The sequence below is a fragment of the Staurois parvus genome, unplaced genomic scaffold (assembly GCF_062004578.1).
Source record: "Staurois parvus isolate SC_StPar_1 unplaced genomic scaffold, SC_StPar_1.0 ptg000129l, whole genome shotgun sequence".
Classification (NCBI taxonomy): Eukaryota; Metazoa; Chordata; class Amphibia; order Anura; family Ranidae; genus Staurois; species Staurois parvus.
The window spans coordinates 2,755,567-2,768,971 of NW_028317925.1; the positions used below are offsets into that span (position 1 = coordinate 2,755,567).

General features: G+C 38.7%; 1 protein-coding gene across 7 annotated transcripts in view; it reads right to left on the reverse strand.

Moving 5' to 3' along the window:
• The window catches only part of LOC149466447 (E1A-binding protein p400-like), a 223,006-nt gene that overhangs the window by 11,041 nt on the left and 198,560 nt on the right, over positions 1 to 13,405 (reverse strand). For all 7 annotated transcript variants that reach the window (XM_089672447.1, XM_089672452.1, XM_089672451.1 and 4 more), the window contains 2 exons: positions 11,923 to 12,088; positions 4,288 to 4,418 (listed from right to left, as the gene is read on the reverse strand). In XM_089672447.1, coding sequence (XP_089528573.1) covers positions 4,288 to 4,418; positions 11,923 to 12,088 — 297 coding nt within the window. The remainder of the gene's footprint in view (positions 1 to 4,287; positions 4,419 to 11,922; positions 12,089 to 13,405) is intronic.

Consider the following 13,405-nt stretch of genomic DNA (forward strand, 5'->3'; position numbering starts at 1 on the left):
GATCTGCAAAGGAGTCCAGATAAGCATCCTCCAAAAACATACCGCAGCATTGGTTCTGGGGCTCGTGAATAAACCAATATATGGAGACCAGCATTGCTGCCCAGATGTATGTATGGAAATTAGGTAGAGCCAGCCCCCTCAACTGAGAAGGAAGCCAAAGGTTGGATTTAGCCAATTTGGGCATTGCACCTTTCCATATGAAGGAGCCCACACAGGAATCAATCTCACGGAAAAATTAAACAGGGAACCAGATAGGACAGTTCCGAAAAATGTAGTTAAACTTAGGTAGAGGCATCATTTTAATGAGATTAATACGGCTGAGGAGGTTTAAAGGGAGGGTGTCCCAAAAAGAACGACGCAAATTAAGAGAGGCCAGCAGTGGAAGAGAATTACAATTGAAATAATGGTGCAGATCCTTAGATACTATAACCCTCAAGTACTTAAATTCATCCACCAAGTACAGTGGTGAAAGGTTGGCAGAGGCGATTGCCCTCTAATCAATGGGAAAGAGGAGGGATTTGGACAAATTCATTCTAACACCCAAAAAGGTTACAAAGTTATTGAAAATGCGCAATGCCACCGACAGGGATGGGTCCGCATCACCGAGATATAGCAGGGCATCATCCGCATATAGGGATATCTTCTCCTCCAGCAACCCCACCCGCAGACCCTGGACTTCCGAATATCCCCGAATCAGAATAGCCAGGAGTTTCAGGGCCAAAGCAAAAAGACTCAGAGAAAGAGGAAAGCCTTGACATGTTCCACGTTGTAAAGGAAAGGAGGCAGAGAGCCAGTCATTGGTGCGGACACATGCTTTATGGGGCATGGTATAGCAGTTGAAGGCAGTGTAAAAATTTCTGCACAAACCCATATCGGCGAAGAACTTCCCAAAGATATACCCATTCTCACGTTTTTCTCCCTTTTCGGTGTCCAATGAGGCAATAACTCTACTACCCATATTATCATGAGACATAGATAGATCAAGGAATAGACGTCTGATATTAATATCATTGCCCTTTGATCCACATCAGTCAAGTCCTTAATCACTGTAGAGAGGCACATGGCCAAAATCTTAGCAAAGATCTTAGCATCAACAATCAGTAATGATATAGGACGACAGGAGGTACAGTCCAATAGATCCTTACCGGGCTTAGGCACCAACACAATAACAGCCTTGTCCATTTTCTCAGGCAGAGGACATAGAAGGGAGATCAGCAAAAAGAGCAGTAAGTTTAGGGGCTACGATCTCTAGAAATTGAGAGTAGAATTCTGTCTGGAGGCCGTCAGTTTCATTTATATTTTAAACTGAATGGGTTGTTTTACAAGGTGAGGGTTTACAATCACTTTAATACATTCCTTGCAATAGACTCAGACAGCCAGGCTTGGGAGCAAGCCGTTACAAGTGCCCCCATAGAATTCAGGGGTCTTGAATTCAAATTTACAGAGGCCCAGTCAACAAAATTTCCTACTGGCAGAGGTCCGAATCTTGCTAGCGCTATGCCACATCACAGTCCCCCCTGTCCATCATTGTCTTCAGCGTATCTTCACATTGTAGTCCCCTTTACATCACAGTCCCCTCTTTAAAGCAGTCCCACAGTGTCCTCAGTTCCCCTTCACATCACAGCCCCCCTTTATAATACATCACAGTGCCCCTTTATAACACATCACAGTGCCCCTAACACAACACTGAGCCCCTTTTAATGAAAGCCTCCTCTGCACACTTGGCAGGGCAAAAGCACCAATCATCCCGTGGTGTCCTCTCCCGGGCCTCCTGCCCAGCCACCGATATCATCCTCACAGCGGGCAGGGTGGGAGGGGTTGCAGATCTGGACTGAGGGTGCCCTTTTGCCCAAGTTAAAATGTTAACAAGCAGGTGATCACCCAGCTTGTTAATATGAAAAGACTCCAGTTTTCTGTCCTGATCTGCAGCACCTCCTGCCCCCGCCCGCTTTAGGATGACATCGGTGGTGTCGGAACTGTTTTGGGCTCACAGAATTAAAACAGAAGGCCTGAACTTATCATCTCTACATGAACATGCTGGAAGCCATTTTGTTCAAAGAGTTCATATTAAACTTTACATTGTATATGGTGTTATTATTAATTGATGGGATTATTATAATCAAAAATATCAATTGTATTATTATTGCATGAACTGAATACTTGCTTACTTGAGTAATTCATGTTTTATATTACTATATTTAATTTCCATACATATACATTTTATCTATATTAACTGGTTTTAACAATTAATACATATTGGTATATTTTTAACATTATAAATATTTAAGTTTGAGTTTATGCTACAGAAGATGTGAGATAATAAGAAACCTCAGTACTATACCACAACAAATCTTTGTTAGATATATAGTTAGATATTTTTTTCCTTCAGAATCACTTAGGTAATACATTATTTTCATTGACATGGGTCCCAACCTGTTTACCAGCCCTGTCAGAAAAGCAGTTAACTCTAAAATTCATTTTTCTTACTAGCCAGCGTTAAAGGTCAACTTTTGACATGACACAGAAGGGGTGTCAAAAAACATCCAAACTCATTCGTAATCCTACACTGCCCCCTTCAGGTAATTAGAAAATTACATCTAGTGAGACGTCAGGATAAGGTGAGATAAGCTTTGCCTGCCTACATTTTTTGGGTAATAAAAATTAGGAGACGGACAGAGACAGCAGGACAACACATCAAAACACAAGACAGGAGACAAGAAAACAACAGACGGACACAGACGCACCGTGAAGTGAGCTGACTGAAAGCGAACATCATTGACACTATAGAGTCCATATTGGTAACTATATCTTTCATTTTTCTTTAGCGACTTGTACTCGCCTTATATCTCCAGCTAAACTGTTTAGTCTGATACCGGTTATGGTTAGCACAGGAGTTGATGTGAAATAATTTTAACTGCAGTATAAATTATTTTCATTTCAATTCTCTGGGGGAAAGATTTTATTTTAGACATCCAGCGAATTTTAGCTTCTAGTCAATGGTTTAGCTGGGTATATATGACAAAGTAGACCTTTTAGTGTAGCATTTGATCTTGAGCTCAGGAAGATTCTAAGCTGATTGGATTGGCCTGTGTATGGTATTCTAAATCAATTCATGCCAAGGTACTCATTGCATTTTGAATGTTAGGTTGTAGAGAGATCACGTGGTCAATTTACATAGCCGTTGTCACATCTTGCTGAGTTACTGATAGTTTCTAGCATTTCCAGACAGTTGATTCTAATTCATTAATATTTGAAAGTAATTGCTGGTTTGAATTTCTAACCATTATTTTGGATTAGATCATTGTACTGCTATTTTGAATTGTTTATTATTTATCATCACCAATTATATTTCATTACCATTTTGCACTGATTCTTATTATTAATAAATATATATTTTTGCATATTATTGCTTGTTATTTCATTTTCAAATTAGTGCAAATAAAGAACTCAGATTATCAGTTGATTTGTGAAAATTAGTAGGGAATCTCCTTAATTTCAGATCCCCACCTGTTTTCATAAATTATATACTGATTCTTTTCTCAGAGCTAAAGTTCTGACAATGGCCAGGCTGGAGGCTTGGGAGAGGACACCCACCTATGGCAGTGGCACTGCCACGGTCCGAATAGGGATGTTTCTCGGTCTGGTTCTGGACCGTGGTCCGCCATTTAGTGCCTAGGCTTTTACATATCAGTAATGTTTTTACTATAATATCCATATATTTAAAATAGACTTACCTTGCTTGTATAAAATATAAAGAAATACACTTATATAGCAGGACCTATATGGTACTATATCAAGCTCATAAAGTTTCAGGTGAGCTAACCAGAGCACCCCCACAAAAACCCAAAATTCAGGTTGTTGGGAGAAAAGACATATCCTGTTTCATCTCTCACAGAGCAGTGCCCATTACCTGAGCAACTGACCCTAAATACTTCTACATATTGCTTACGTAAATACTGACCTTTATGAGGCTTTATACAGGTTCGGGGAGTGAGTTTGTCAAAAATATGATGTAGCATCTTATACTGCCTGCTATGTAAGTGATCTCTTACTTTATATCATATTAGCAAAAATGTCACTGAACAGCAAAAATGTAGCAATGATGTATTAAAAAAACACAAAAAACATGCGCTTTGGTTCAGTCTGTTCAAATACAGCAGCAACATAGTATGTCAGTATGTCAGAAAGCAGCACTGTAAGTACACTTCTTTAAATAAATAAAAACACTTGATTAAATAAACACAAGCATACATACATAATGGAATGGTGAGTGCAGAAACTTATTACCTTCTGCTGCTGAACAGTAGTCTGTGCAGGAGCCGCCCCAGACTGTAGAGCTTTTTGCTGTTGTTGTTGTTGCTGCTTTAGTTTTAGAAGTTGTTGTACATTTAAGGGTTGTGCAACCACTGTCTGTCCACCTGCAAAAAAAAAAATAATGCTGCACAACCTATATATCACATTAAAGTGGACCTACCATTAAGCTGATTGCCTTCACATGTATATTAAAAAAATTAATAAAATCGCAATAGTTTTTATTTTTTTACTGTGCTAACAATAATGGAACATAAGCACCATCCTTGTACTTGACCTGAGATAAACAGAGGAGTAAAACATAACTGCTGTGTTAGTAAACAGAAAGAATTGCCTACATAAGTAAGAAGCAAATATGACTGCCTCAATCTACAAATAACATTACAAACTAGTATCAAGATTTCTATAATGTCCACACCTAAATATTGACTTTAAAACCCACTCCAACCAAAACTATACATTTTTAATTTTGGATAGAATTGGGGAGGGGTAGAACTACTGGCAGGTTTTTATTGTTTGTTGTCTCTGACTCCATTGGGGAGAATTCCCCTGAAGGAAGGCACAGATAGCAAATAAAGACTTACAGTGGTACTAAGCTGCACTAGAAAAAGAGGAATTATGACTTACCTGTAAATGTCATATCTTGAGTACAGTGCAGGACATGGACAGAATATTCATACACTATGGGTTTTAGGCATGTACCTTCAGGTGATTGGACTGGCAAAGCTTTAAATGACATGCCCCCTGGGCATCTTCCCTATGACCCTATTCCACAAGTCCTCAATTTTGTAGAAAGCAATTGAGAGTAAACCAAGGAACGGTAGGTAAGGGAGGGAGGCCTGTGTCCCAGTACTGTACTCCAAGATATGGAATTTACAGGTAACTCTAAATCCTCTTATCCTAATCATACAGTACAGGACACATGCACAATATTCATACACCATGGGACATCCCCAAGCAATGAATAGAAAGAGTGTGCAACAATGAGGCAACTAGAACTGTGCTGACAACAAGGGTCAGAAGACCCAACCTCAGAGAGCACCTTGTGGCCAGGAGCTGCATCAGCAGAAGATTGGACGTCCACCTAGTAAAACTTTGAAAAATTTTGAACAGAAGACCAGGCGTCGGCCCTACAAACTGGGCTACAGAGGCTTGGTGCTGAAATGCTTATGAAACCTCCCACTGATCTGGTGGAACGGGTGCATAAAAATGCAGGAGGAGATATCACTTTGGGAATGTAAACTTTTGCAATCAGATTTCGTAAGCAGGGTGTCCCTTGCGGTCCATAAAATAGGACAAAAGGTGACTTCATCTGTCTGATTACAGCAGTAGCCTTAAGGTGCAGTGCTGTGAAAAAGTATTTGCCCCTTCCAGATTTTTGTGTTTTTCATGTTTGTCACACTTAAATGATTCAGATTATCAAAAAATTTTAATATTGCACAAAGATAACCCAAGTAAATTCAAATGCAGTTTTTAAATTATTTCATTCAAGCAAAAAAGCTGTCCAAACTTGCCTGTGAAAAAGTAATTGCCCCCTAAACCTAATAACTGCTTGTGCCATCCTTAGTAGCGGCAACAACTGCTATCAAGCATTTGAAATAACTGACCATTAGTCTTTCACATCACTGTGAAGGAATTTTGGCCCACTCTTCTTTGTAAAATTGTTATAATTTAGCCACACTGGAAAGTTTTCGAGCATGAACGGCCTGTTTAAGGTCATGCCAGAGTATTTCAATTGGATTTAAGTCCAGACTTTGACTAGGCCACTCCAAAACCTTAATTTTGTGGACTTGCTGGTGTGCTTCAGATCATTGTCTTGCTGCATAACCCAAGTGGGCTTGAGCTTGAGGTCACGAACTGATGGCAGAACATTCTTCCTTCAGGAATTTCTGGTAGAGCGTAGAATTCATGGTTCCATCAATTACAGCAAGTTGTCCAGGTCTTGAAGCTGAAAAGCAGGCTCAGACCATCACACTACCACCACCAAGTTTGACTGTTGGTATGCTGGTGTGTACTTTTTCAAATAGGGCCAGGCAGGTTTGGACAGCTTTTTTCCCTTAATAAATTAAATCATCATTTAAAACTGCATTTTGTATTTACTAAGGTTATCTTCGTTTAATATTTAAATTTGCTTGATGATCTGAATCATTTAAGTGTGACAAATATGCAAAAAAAAAAATCAGGAAGGGGCAAATACTTGTTCACAGCACTGAATACTCTGATGGCTCTAACTTTGTCCAGGCAATGTAGGAGGATTGTCTTTAGATGCTTATAAGCAGGGCATAAAGGATGAGAGGACAATCTCCTCACTGACGTGGAATGCTGAGGCCACTTTTGGAAGAAAAGATGGCTTTGGGCTTAAGACAAAAAAATGAGTAAAACAAAAGGTAAGCAAATACACATCATAACATCAGTACAAAAAGGGGTGGAACTCACTTGGGAAAGGGAATTCCCACCTCCACCCAATCCTGAGTGTCTGCATGCCACCTGAAGCTTTTTCTAGTATCTATCAATGTGTATTGATGTTTTTTTTAAATTGTTGTACTTATAGCCTGGATCTCCCCTGTTCTAATTAAAATGTATATGATTCTTATAGCTGAGATTTTGCCTTTGTCTAGATAGAGGAACTGTAGGGAGATCTTGTGCATGTACTCTGATTTACGGTATAAACTGTTATTAAACCCACACCAGTAAAATCAGTCTGTATATGCAGTAAAGCATGCTTGTTATACTCACTGTGAAACTTAAAGGGTTAATCCTCTGCACTGTGTAAAAAGGATGTTTGATTCTGTCTTCTCTGATCCTCCCCTTCTTCCACATTCCCCATTTCATCTCCTGATAGAACACACCCTCAGAGAATGTGCAAATGCAGTTTATATTTACTAAAATAATTGCATGTCCATGTTCTGTGTACTGTGGCAGATCAGATATAGTGAATACAGGGTCCTGGGTTTAATAACACTTTAAGTGTATATATGATGCTTTCTTTTTTAAATATATGAAAATGAAAAAATTAGTTGTTTGGAGTGGTGCCTTTTATTTGGGCATAAGACAACCATGTGATTGTGAGCTATGACCAAAGGCTTTTTACAGAAAAGAGCTGCCAGTTCAGAAAAATGTCTGGCAGATGTGATAGTGACTAAAGGCTACTGTGCATAAGAGATCCTCTAGGTCAAGTTCAAAGGTGGTTTCTGCAGGTTACAAAGAACCAAGCTGAGATCCCAAGGAAGCACAGGGTGCTACAAGGGGAGCTTAATATGAGATACACCTTGAAGAAAGTTTTTTACAAGGGAGAACAAAGCCAACAGTCTTTGAAAAAGAATAGATAAGGCCAAGACCTGACCTTTAAGAGCACGTTTGGCCAATTTCTGGTCAAGACCTGATTCTAGGAAGGCCAGAATGCAAGGTACTGAGCAATCTCTACATTTGGAATATTACAAAAATAGTGATTTAGTTAAAACAAACCCATATACAGTGTCATTACACCTAAAATCAAATTAAAGTCAATTTACAGTCCAAAGAAAAAAGAAAAAATATCTTGCAGGTGATTTCACAATCATTGATATCCCCGAATAAGATTGATGGTATACTCCAGAAAATCTTCATATACCTCAAAAACAAAAGATTCTCAACATAGTGTATTATCCAAGATATTATGATATAGTGCCACACGTGTCACATGCAACAAACTAAAGTGCCACAGCAATCGTGAAATGTCAGAACTCCAACACCTCTATAAATAAATCCACTGCACACAATATAAGAAGTGCATAATTACCCTAACATAAATAAAATCAGCATAGGGTCCATAATATATATGAGAAAACCTCCAGGCTTTAGTCTAAACTCTTCTCCACACACTTCCCATAGACATTAAAATTCGATGAGAACAGCTTCCATATAATGAGGACACCATGCCATGATTCCTCAGCAGTAGCAATATGGTCAAATCATACCACTCTGAAGGAGGGCCGGGTGGTAGATGGAAGTTTCCAGGATGAGAACAGCGGCGTGTCCCGAAACCCAAAAAATGGCCGCCACGATACTTCCGGAAAAACGTCGATACGTCACCATGTCACGTGCCCCAGATGCGTTTCGTCACATCCGGACTTTTTCAACAGGGATACGGATGTGTGTGCTAACTCGCTATAAATACCCACTGGCTGGAGAAGTGGAACCATTTTACATTCTGGAAAACCAGATATATATACCCTTATGTTCCAGGTTCAGATCGACTAGCACACTGGCAAACGGGCAATAAACATTTTGCCAGCAAACTGGCAAACGGGAAAAATACCCACATTAGTCACCCTATATGCCCTGGCCACAAACGTATATTTAAAACTATAACCTGTCTATAATACAGGTGGCACGTCAATACCGGCCATTCATAGCAATAAAAAACTGACAAATCAATTTAATAGAAAATGCATCAATAAAATATATTAAATAAGGGATCAGAGCACTTCTCCACCTTATACTTCCATCTTCAACCCATCTCCCCTATTATAATATAAAATAAAGTTACCTAAAATACTTCATACAATATAACCACCAAATTCATACTCAAATACAGTCAGAAAATATTTGAATCCAAAATAAGAATAAAAAATGGAAAAATATAAAAATAAAATAAAAATAAACTAAAAAATAATAAAATGAAAATAAAAATAAATATAAATACAAAAAATAAAATAAAAGTACAAAAATAAAATAAAAAACTAAAAAACTAAAGATAAAAAATAATAATAAATAAAAATAAAATAAAATAAAAATAACAAAAAATAAAAATAAAAAATAAATAAATAAAAAAAACCTAAAAAATAAAAATAAAAATTGGCATAACAGATTACAAAAATTTTTTAAAAAACTTTTTACACATAGAAGGAAAACCTCCTTATACATTACTAAATTCCCATATAACAAAGAAACAGTAAAATACTCTTCTCCCATATTAAACTACTCTACTGATCAGAAATGAAGCAGTTAAGATCTAGCTCAATATTGAGACCCTTGGGTTGCAGGGTATTCAACCTGTAAATCCAGAAAGTCTCATTCTTGGATATCTCCTGCACCCTATTACACCCCTACCAATGGGCATCCAATACATCAATGCCACAAAATCTCAATAAGCTCGGATCTGAATTGTGAAAATCATGGAAATGCTTGGATACACTATGCTCTCTTTCCTTTTTTTACATTTTCAACATGTTCTTTAAGTCTGACTTTTAAGTTCCTTTTTGTTCTACTAACATATTGAATATTACAAGGGCATTCTAGTAAATAGGTCACATATTTCATATTGCAAGTAATAAATTTCTTTATTACAAATGTCTCCCCCGTAACAGAAGATTTAAACGCTGTAATCTTCCTCTCTTTCATACCTGTGATTTTACATATCTTACATTTTTTGCAAGGAAAGAAACCTTGGAGTCCAAACATTCTTAATTTACTGGGAGGGGAAATAACTCCCTTCACCAACAAATTCCGCAAATTTTCACTTTTCCTATATATAAAAAGAGGTTTTTTAGGTAAACTCTTTGCTAAGACAACATCTTTCTGTAATAGGGACCGATGTCTTCTAATAATATTTTCCACTCCCTTGTACTGGCAGCCAAATTTGGAAATAAAGGCAAATTTCACCACATTATTCACCTTAACTTCCAAATGTTTATTTTTACTATTTCTCTTCTTCTTCCCATCCCCTAAATAATTCAGACTTACTTTATATCTCATCTTTTCCAATTGTATAGGGTCATAGCCTTTGGAAACAAACCGTTTGGAAACAACAATGTCAAGGCTTTTGCAGACTAAAGCATTGAGCATTTCAACGTTCGTAGGCATTTTGTGGGAAGCTCCCTCTTCAATACTGTAACAATCTGGAGGAGAAAAATCTTCCACAGATTCTTCAAATAATAATTCAATATGGACTGCGTACTTTAGGATTGGCATATCAGGATCTGACTCCAGATGAGAAACGCAAGTAGGAGAAGATGCATGGCGTTCTTGGGTCCTGGATTAAGGCCATAATCTGTTTGAGGAAATGTGACATGGATGCAGAGAATCCCGCTTTAGTCATATAGGCCGTTTGTTGCGTGCCTGCAATAGAGCTAGAATTAAATGAGTCGGTTCTTGCTCCAGTGCAAGGGACACATCATCAATCTGAGTTTTAGTCAAGTGTGGGCTTTTAGTAAAGTGAATGTTTACATGTGGTTTTGCATTGACTCCCTTTCACCTGGTCTCAAACCATAACTACAAGAGAGGGCATTCCCCTATGCAGTACTCATGGAATAGGATGTAGAGTATAGGGTAAGCAAGTCCATAACAAGTATGTGGTAACCCAGGTGTAGATCTCCTAGTAACGAATTCTAACACCGAAAGAGTGGGAGGAAGGGCCTGAGCATCTTATAGGAACCCAAGGCAGAAGTGGCGTAAAAATGTGCAACAAATGGTGTGTTGTAACACCTGGTCATCCACATGAGACTGAGCACTGAGTGGTTGAATTTTAGCACCAAGTTTAAAAAGTTTACACTGAAATGAACACATTCCAAACGTAGCGCCGTTTTTACAGTAACAGTCAGAGATACAAGGTGACACAGTCTTTCCTGTCAATGACGGTGGACTGTATATAAAGTCCAGGCTTTGTTCATCACAGTAGGCATACCTCTGAAGAGGTCTTTGAGTATTGGGTTCCGTAGCAATGGACCATGGCCCTGAATTTGTATAACATCCTGCGACTGACTTAATGTGTTGCACAAAGTCCTAAGGTGAGCACGCACGCAGGATCCAGTGCCCAAAGCAAACGTTTAGGCCATCCCCACAGTGTGAGGTCCAAGTATGGCTTCCAAGGTTTTACTGAGGTTGCATTTATCCTGATACACTGCTTTTATACTGACAGAAGACAGTAAGAGTTTAAATGAAGAATCAGAAGATAAAATAATTAAGAAAAATAATAAACTAGTTAAGCTAAGGGTGATTTTTTCTGTAAAGAAGAAACAGTCTATCCTTCAAACTCTAGCACAAAACTGAGGACGCTCAAGGTTTATTAAGGAAGTACAGATCCAGATGCACTGCTCCTATTTTTGGTATTAGAAGACAGCGAAGGAGAAGAATGAAGAGTTGTAGAATCCGAAGTTAAAATAATAAACTAGCTAAGAGTGATTTCTCTGCAAGGGAGAAGAGGCCCATCACCTTAGGCTACTAGCAAACCACTGTGGAATAACAGAGTTAAAATTATAGGGCAGGGTTATAGGGATGAAGCCCAAGGAGTGTATCCTTGAAAGATTTGTCCCAATTTGAGAGATTTCCCATTTCTTCCTTTCCCACTAACCATAGGTCACCGGGGCAGGAAGTAAGGGGAAATCTCCTCCATGGGGACACAAACAGCAATAAAAACATGACTGATGAATGGCTAGATGTATTGATTGTAAAAAAATGCACTTTGACTCTAAAATAAGATTTTTCAAGCCTTAAAATGTAAATAAAAATATTTACCAGCGGGAAAATATGAAGCTAGTAAAAGCAATGAAATGACCAACAAAGAAAATTACACTTTCATGTACATCATATCCAGGTAGTTAACTAGTAAATCAATAATTACAGAGGCATTACCTGCAGCTTTCTGGGGCTGGCCAATAGCAACACTAATTCCTGCTACAGTGACTGGAAGGGTGGTCACACCTGTAGATGACACAACTGCAGACACCACTGGAGGCTTAGCTAGGGCCACTTGTGCTGTTTGTCCTGGTTGAGCCTGGATTGGCCCCTGAGCCTGAAGCTGTGAAAGGAAACCATAAGATAAAACATAAGGTGTACTGCAAAGATTACAATTAATATCCAAAGACTCTGGCTGGGTGTTTTTCTTTTGCTACTCTTAAAGGATAAGTTCACCTTTTGCACAAAAATAATAAATGTACATTTTTTTACAGGTGAAAAAATGTGCATTTATTATTTTTGTCTGCAGGAGCCTGGAAAGCATTGCACCAGCAATCAGTAGATCGCTGGTGCCATGCAGGTCTCCTGCAGATCTGTCAGTATATCTACTTGCCCCTTCAGGATGTACGAGCAAGCAGATATAGACTGCTGTACCGTGGTAGTTCATTGAAAACTACAAGCCGACATCCGCTAAAGCTGTCTGGACTTGTAATGCATTCAATCACAGAACTCTGTGAATGAATGACATGGTAGTGTGGGCGGAGCCCCGCACAGCCATGCTGTTTTTAAATCTGACTAAAATTGTACTTTTGTCAGAGGGAGGGGAGCGCAGCAGGCGGCAGCTGCAGCCTTGGTAACATGTTACATGTTCCAACCTAAAAACAGGTGAAATATGTAACATGTTCTCAACGGTGAACTTATCCTTTAAGACTTGGCTACTGCTACTGATTAGCTGGTTCTTATGCTGACAGCCTATGTGCTTCTCATGTTAAATAAAGTAAACCTTTCAGCATTTTAAGCTTTTAAAAGTAAATGTGTAGCCTAACGGAAGGTACAAGAGTCTTCTGGTATTTTTTTTATTTTATATTTTATTTATTCTCTCATTTAACTTCAGTTTGTCACTAGGGGAATTTTGCTCCTGATATCTGGGTTTAAACCATGCTCAACTGTCTGCCAGCTATCCAATAATAGTGCTTATTCTCTGGAGAAAAAGATTTCTAAATTACCAACCGTGCTGAAGTTCCAAAACCATGTGGTGCCAGCAATCAACTGTGTTAATTATCAACTTGATATGTGTATCCCTTTGGAGCCCCATAGATACCGCGGCCAGACTTAACATGGAGACTCAGCTTCTGCACAGGTCAAGATTAGGCACTGCCCCCTCCCAGCCTAAGACCTACCCTTATCATTTGATGGTCAAATGCCATAGCCTTTACCACCCACTGTACATTTGGCATTTTACAAATTGTAAAATCTGTGTTGAGTTTCAAGTGAACCCAAATATATGCCCCATACTGCTTCTCCAGCAGAAGAGAGCCCATAATTATCCCCATCCCTTCTGGGAGGAAAGTGGGCTTGGCCACAGTATTAACCCCTTTGATGCAGCTGCAGTAAGGAGATACTGAAACACAATGCCCTGGTTAAAGGAAATATTTGAAAT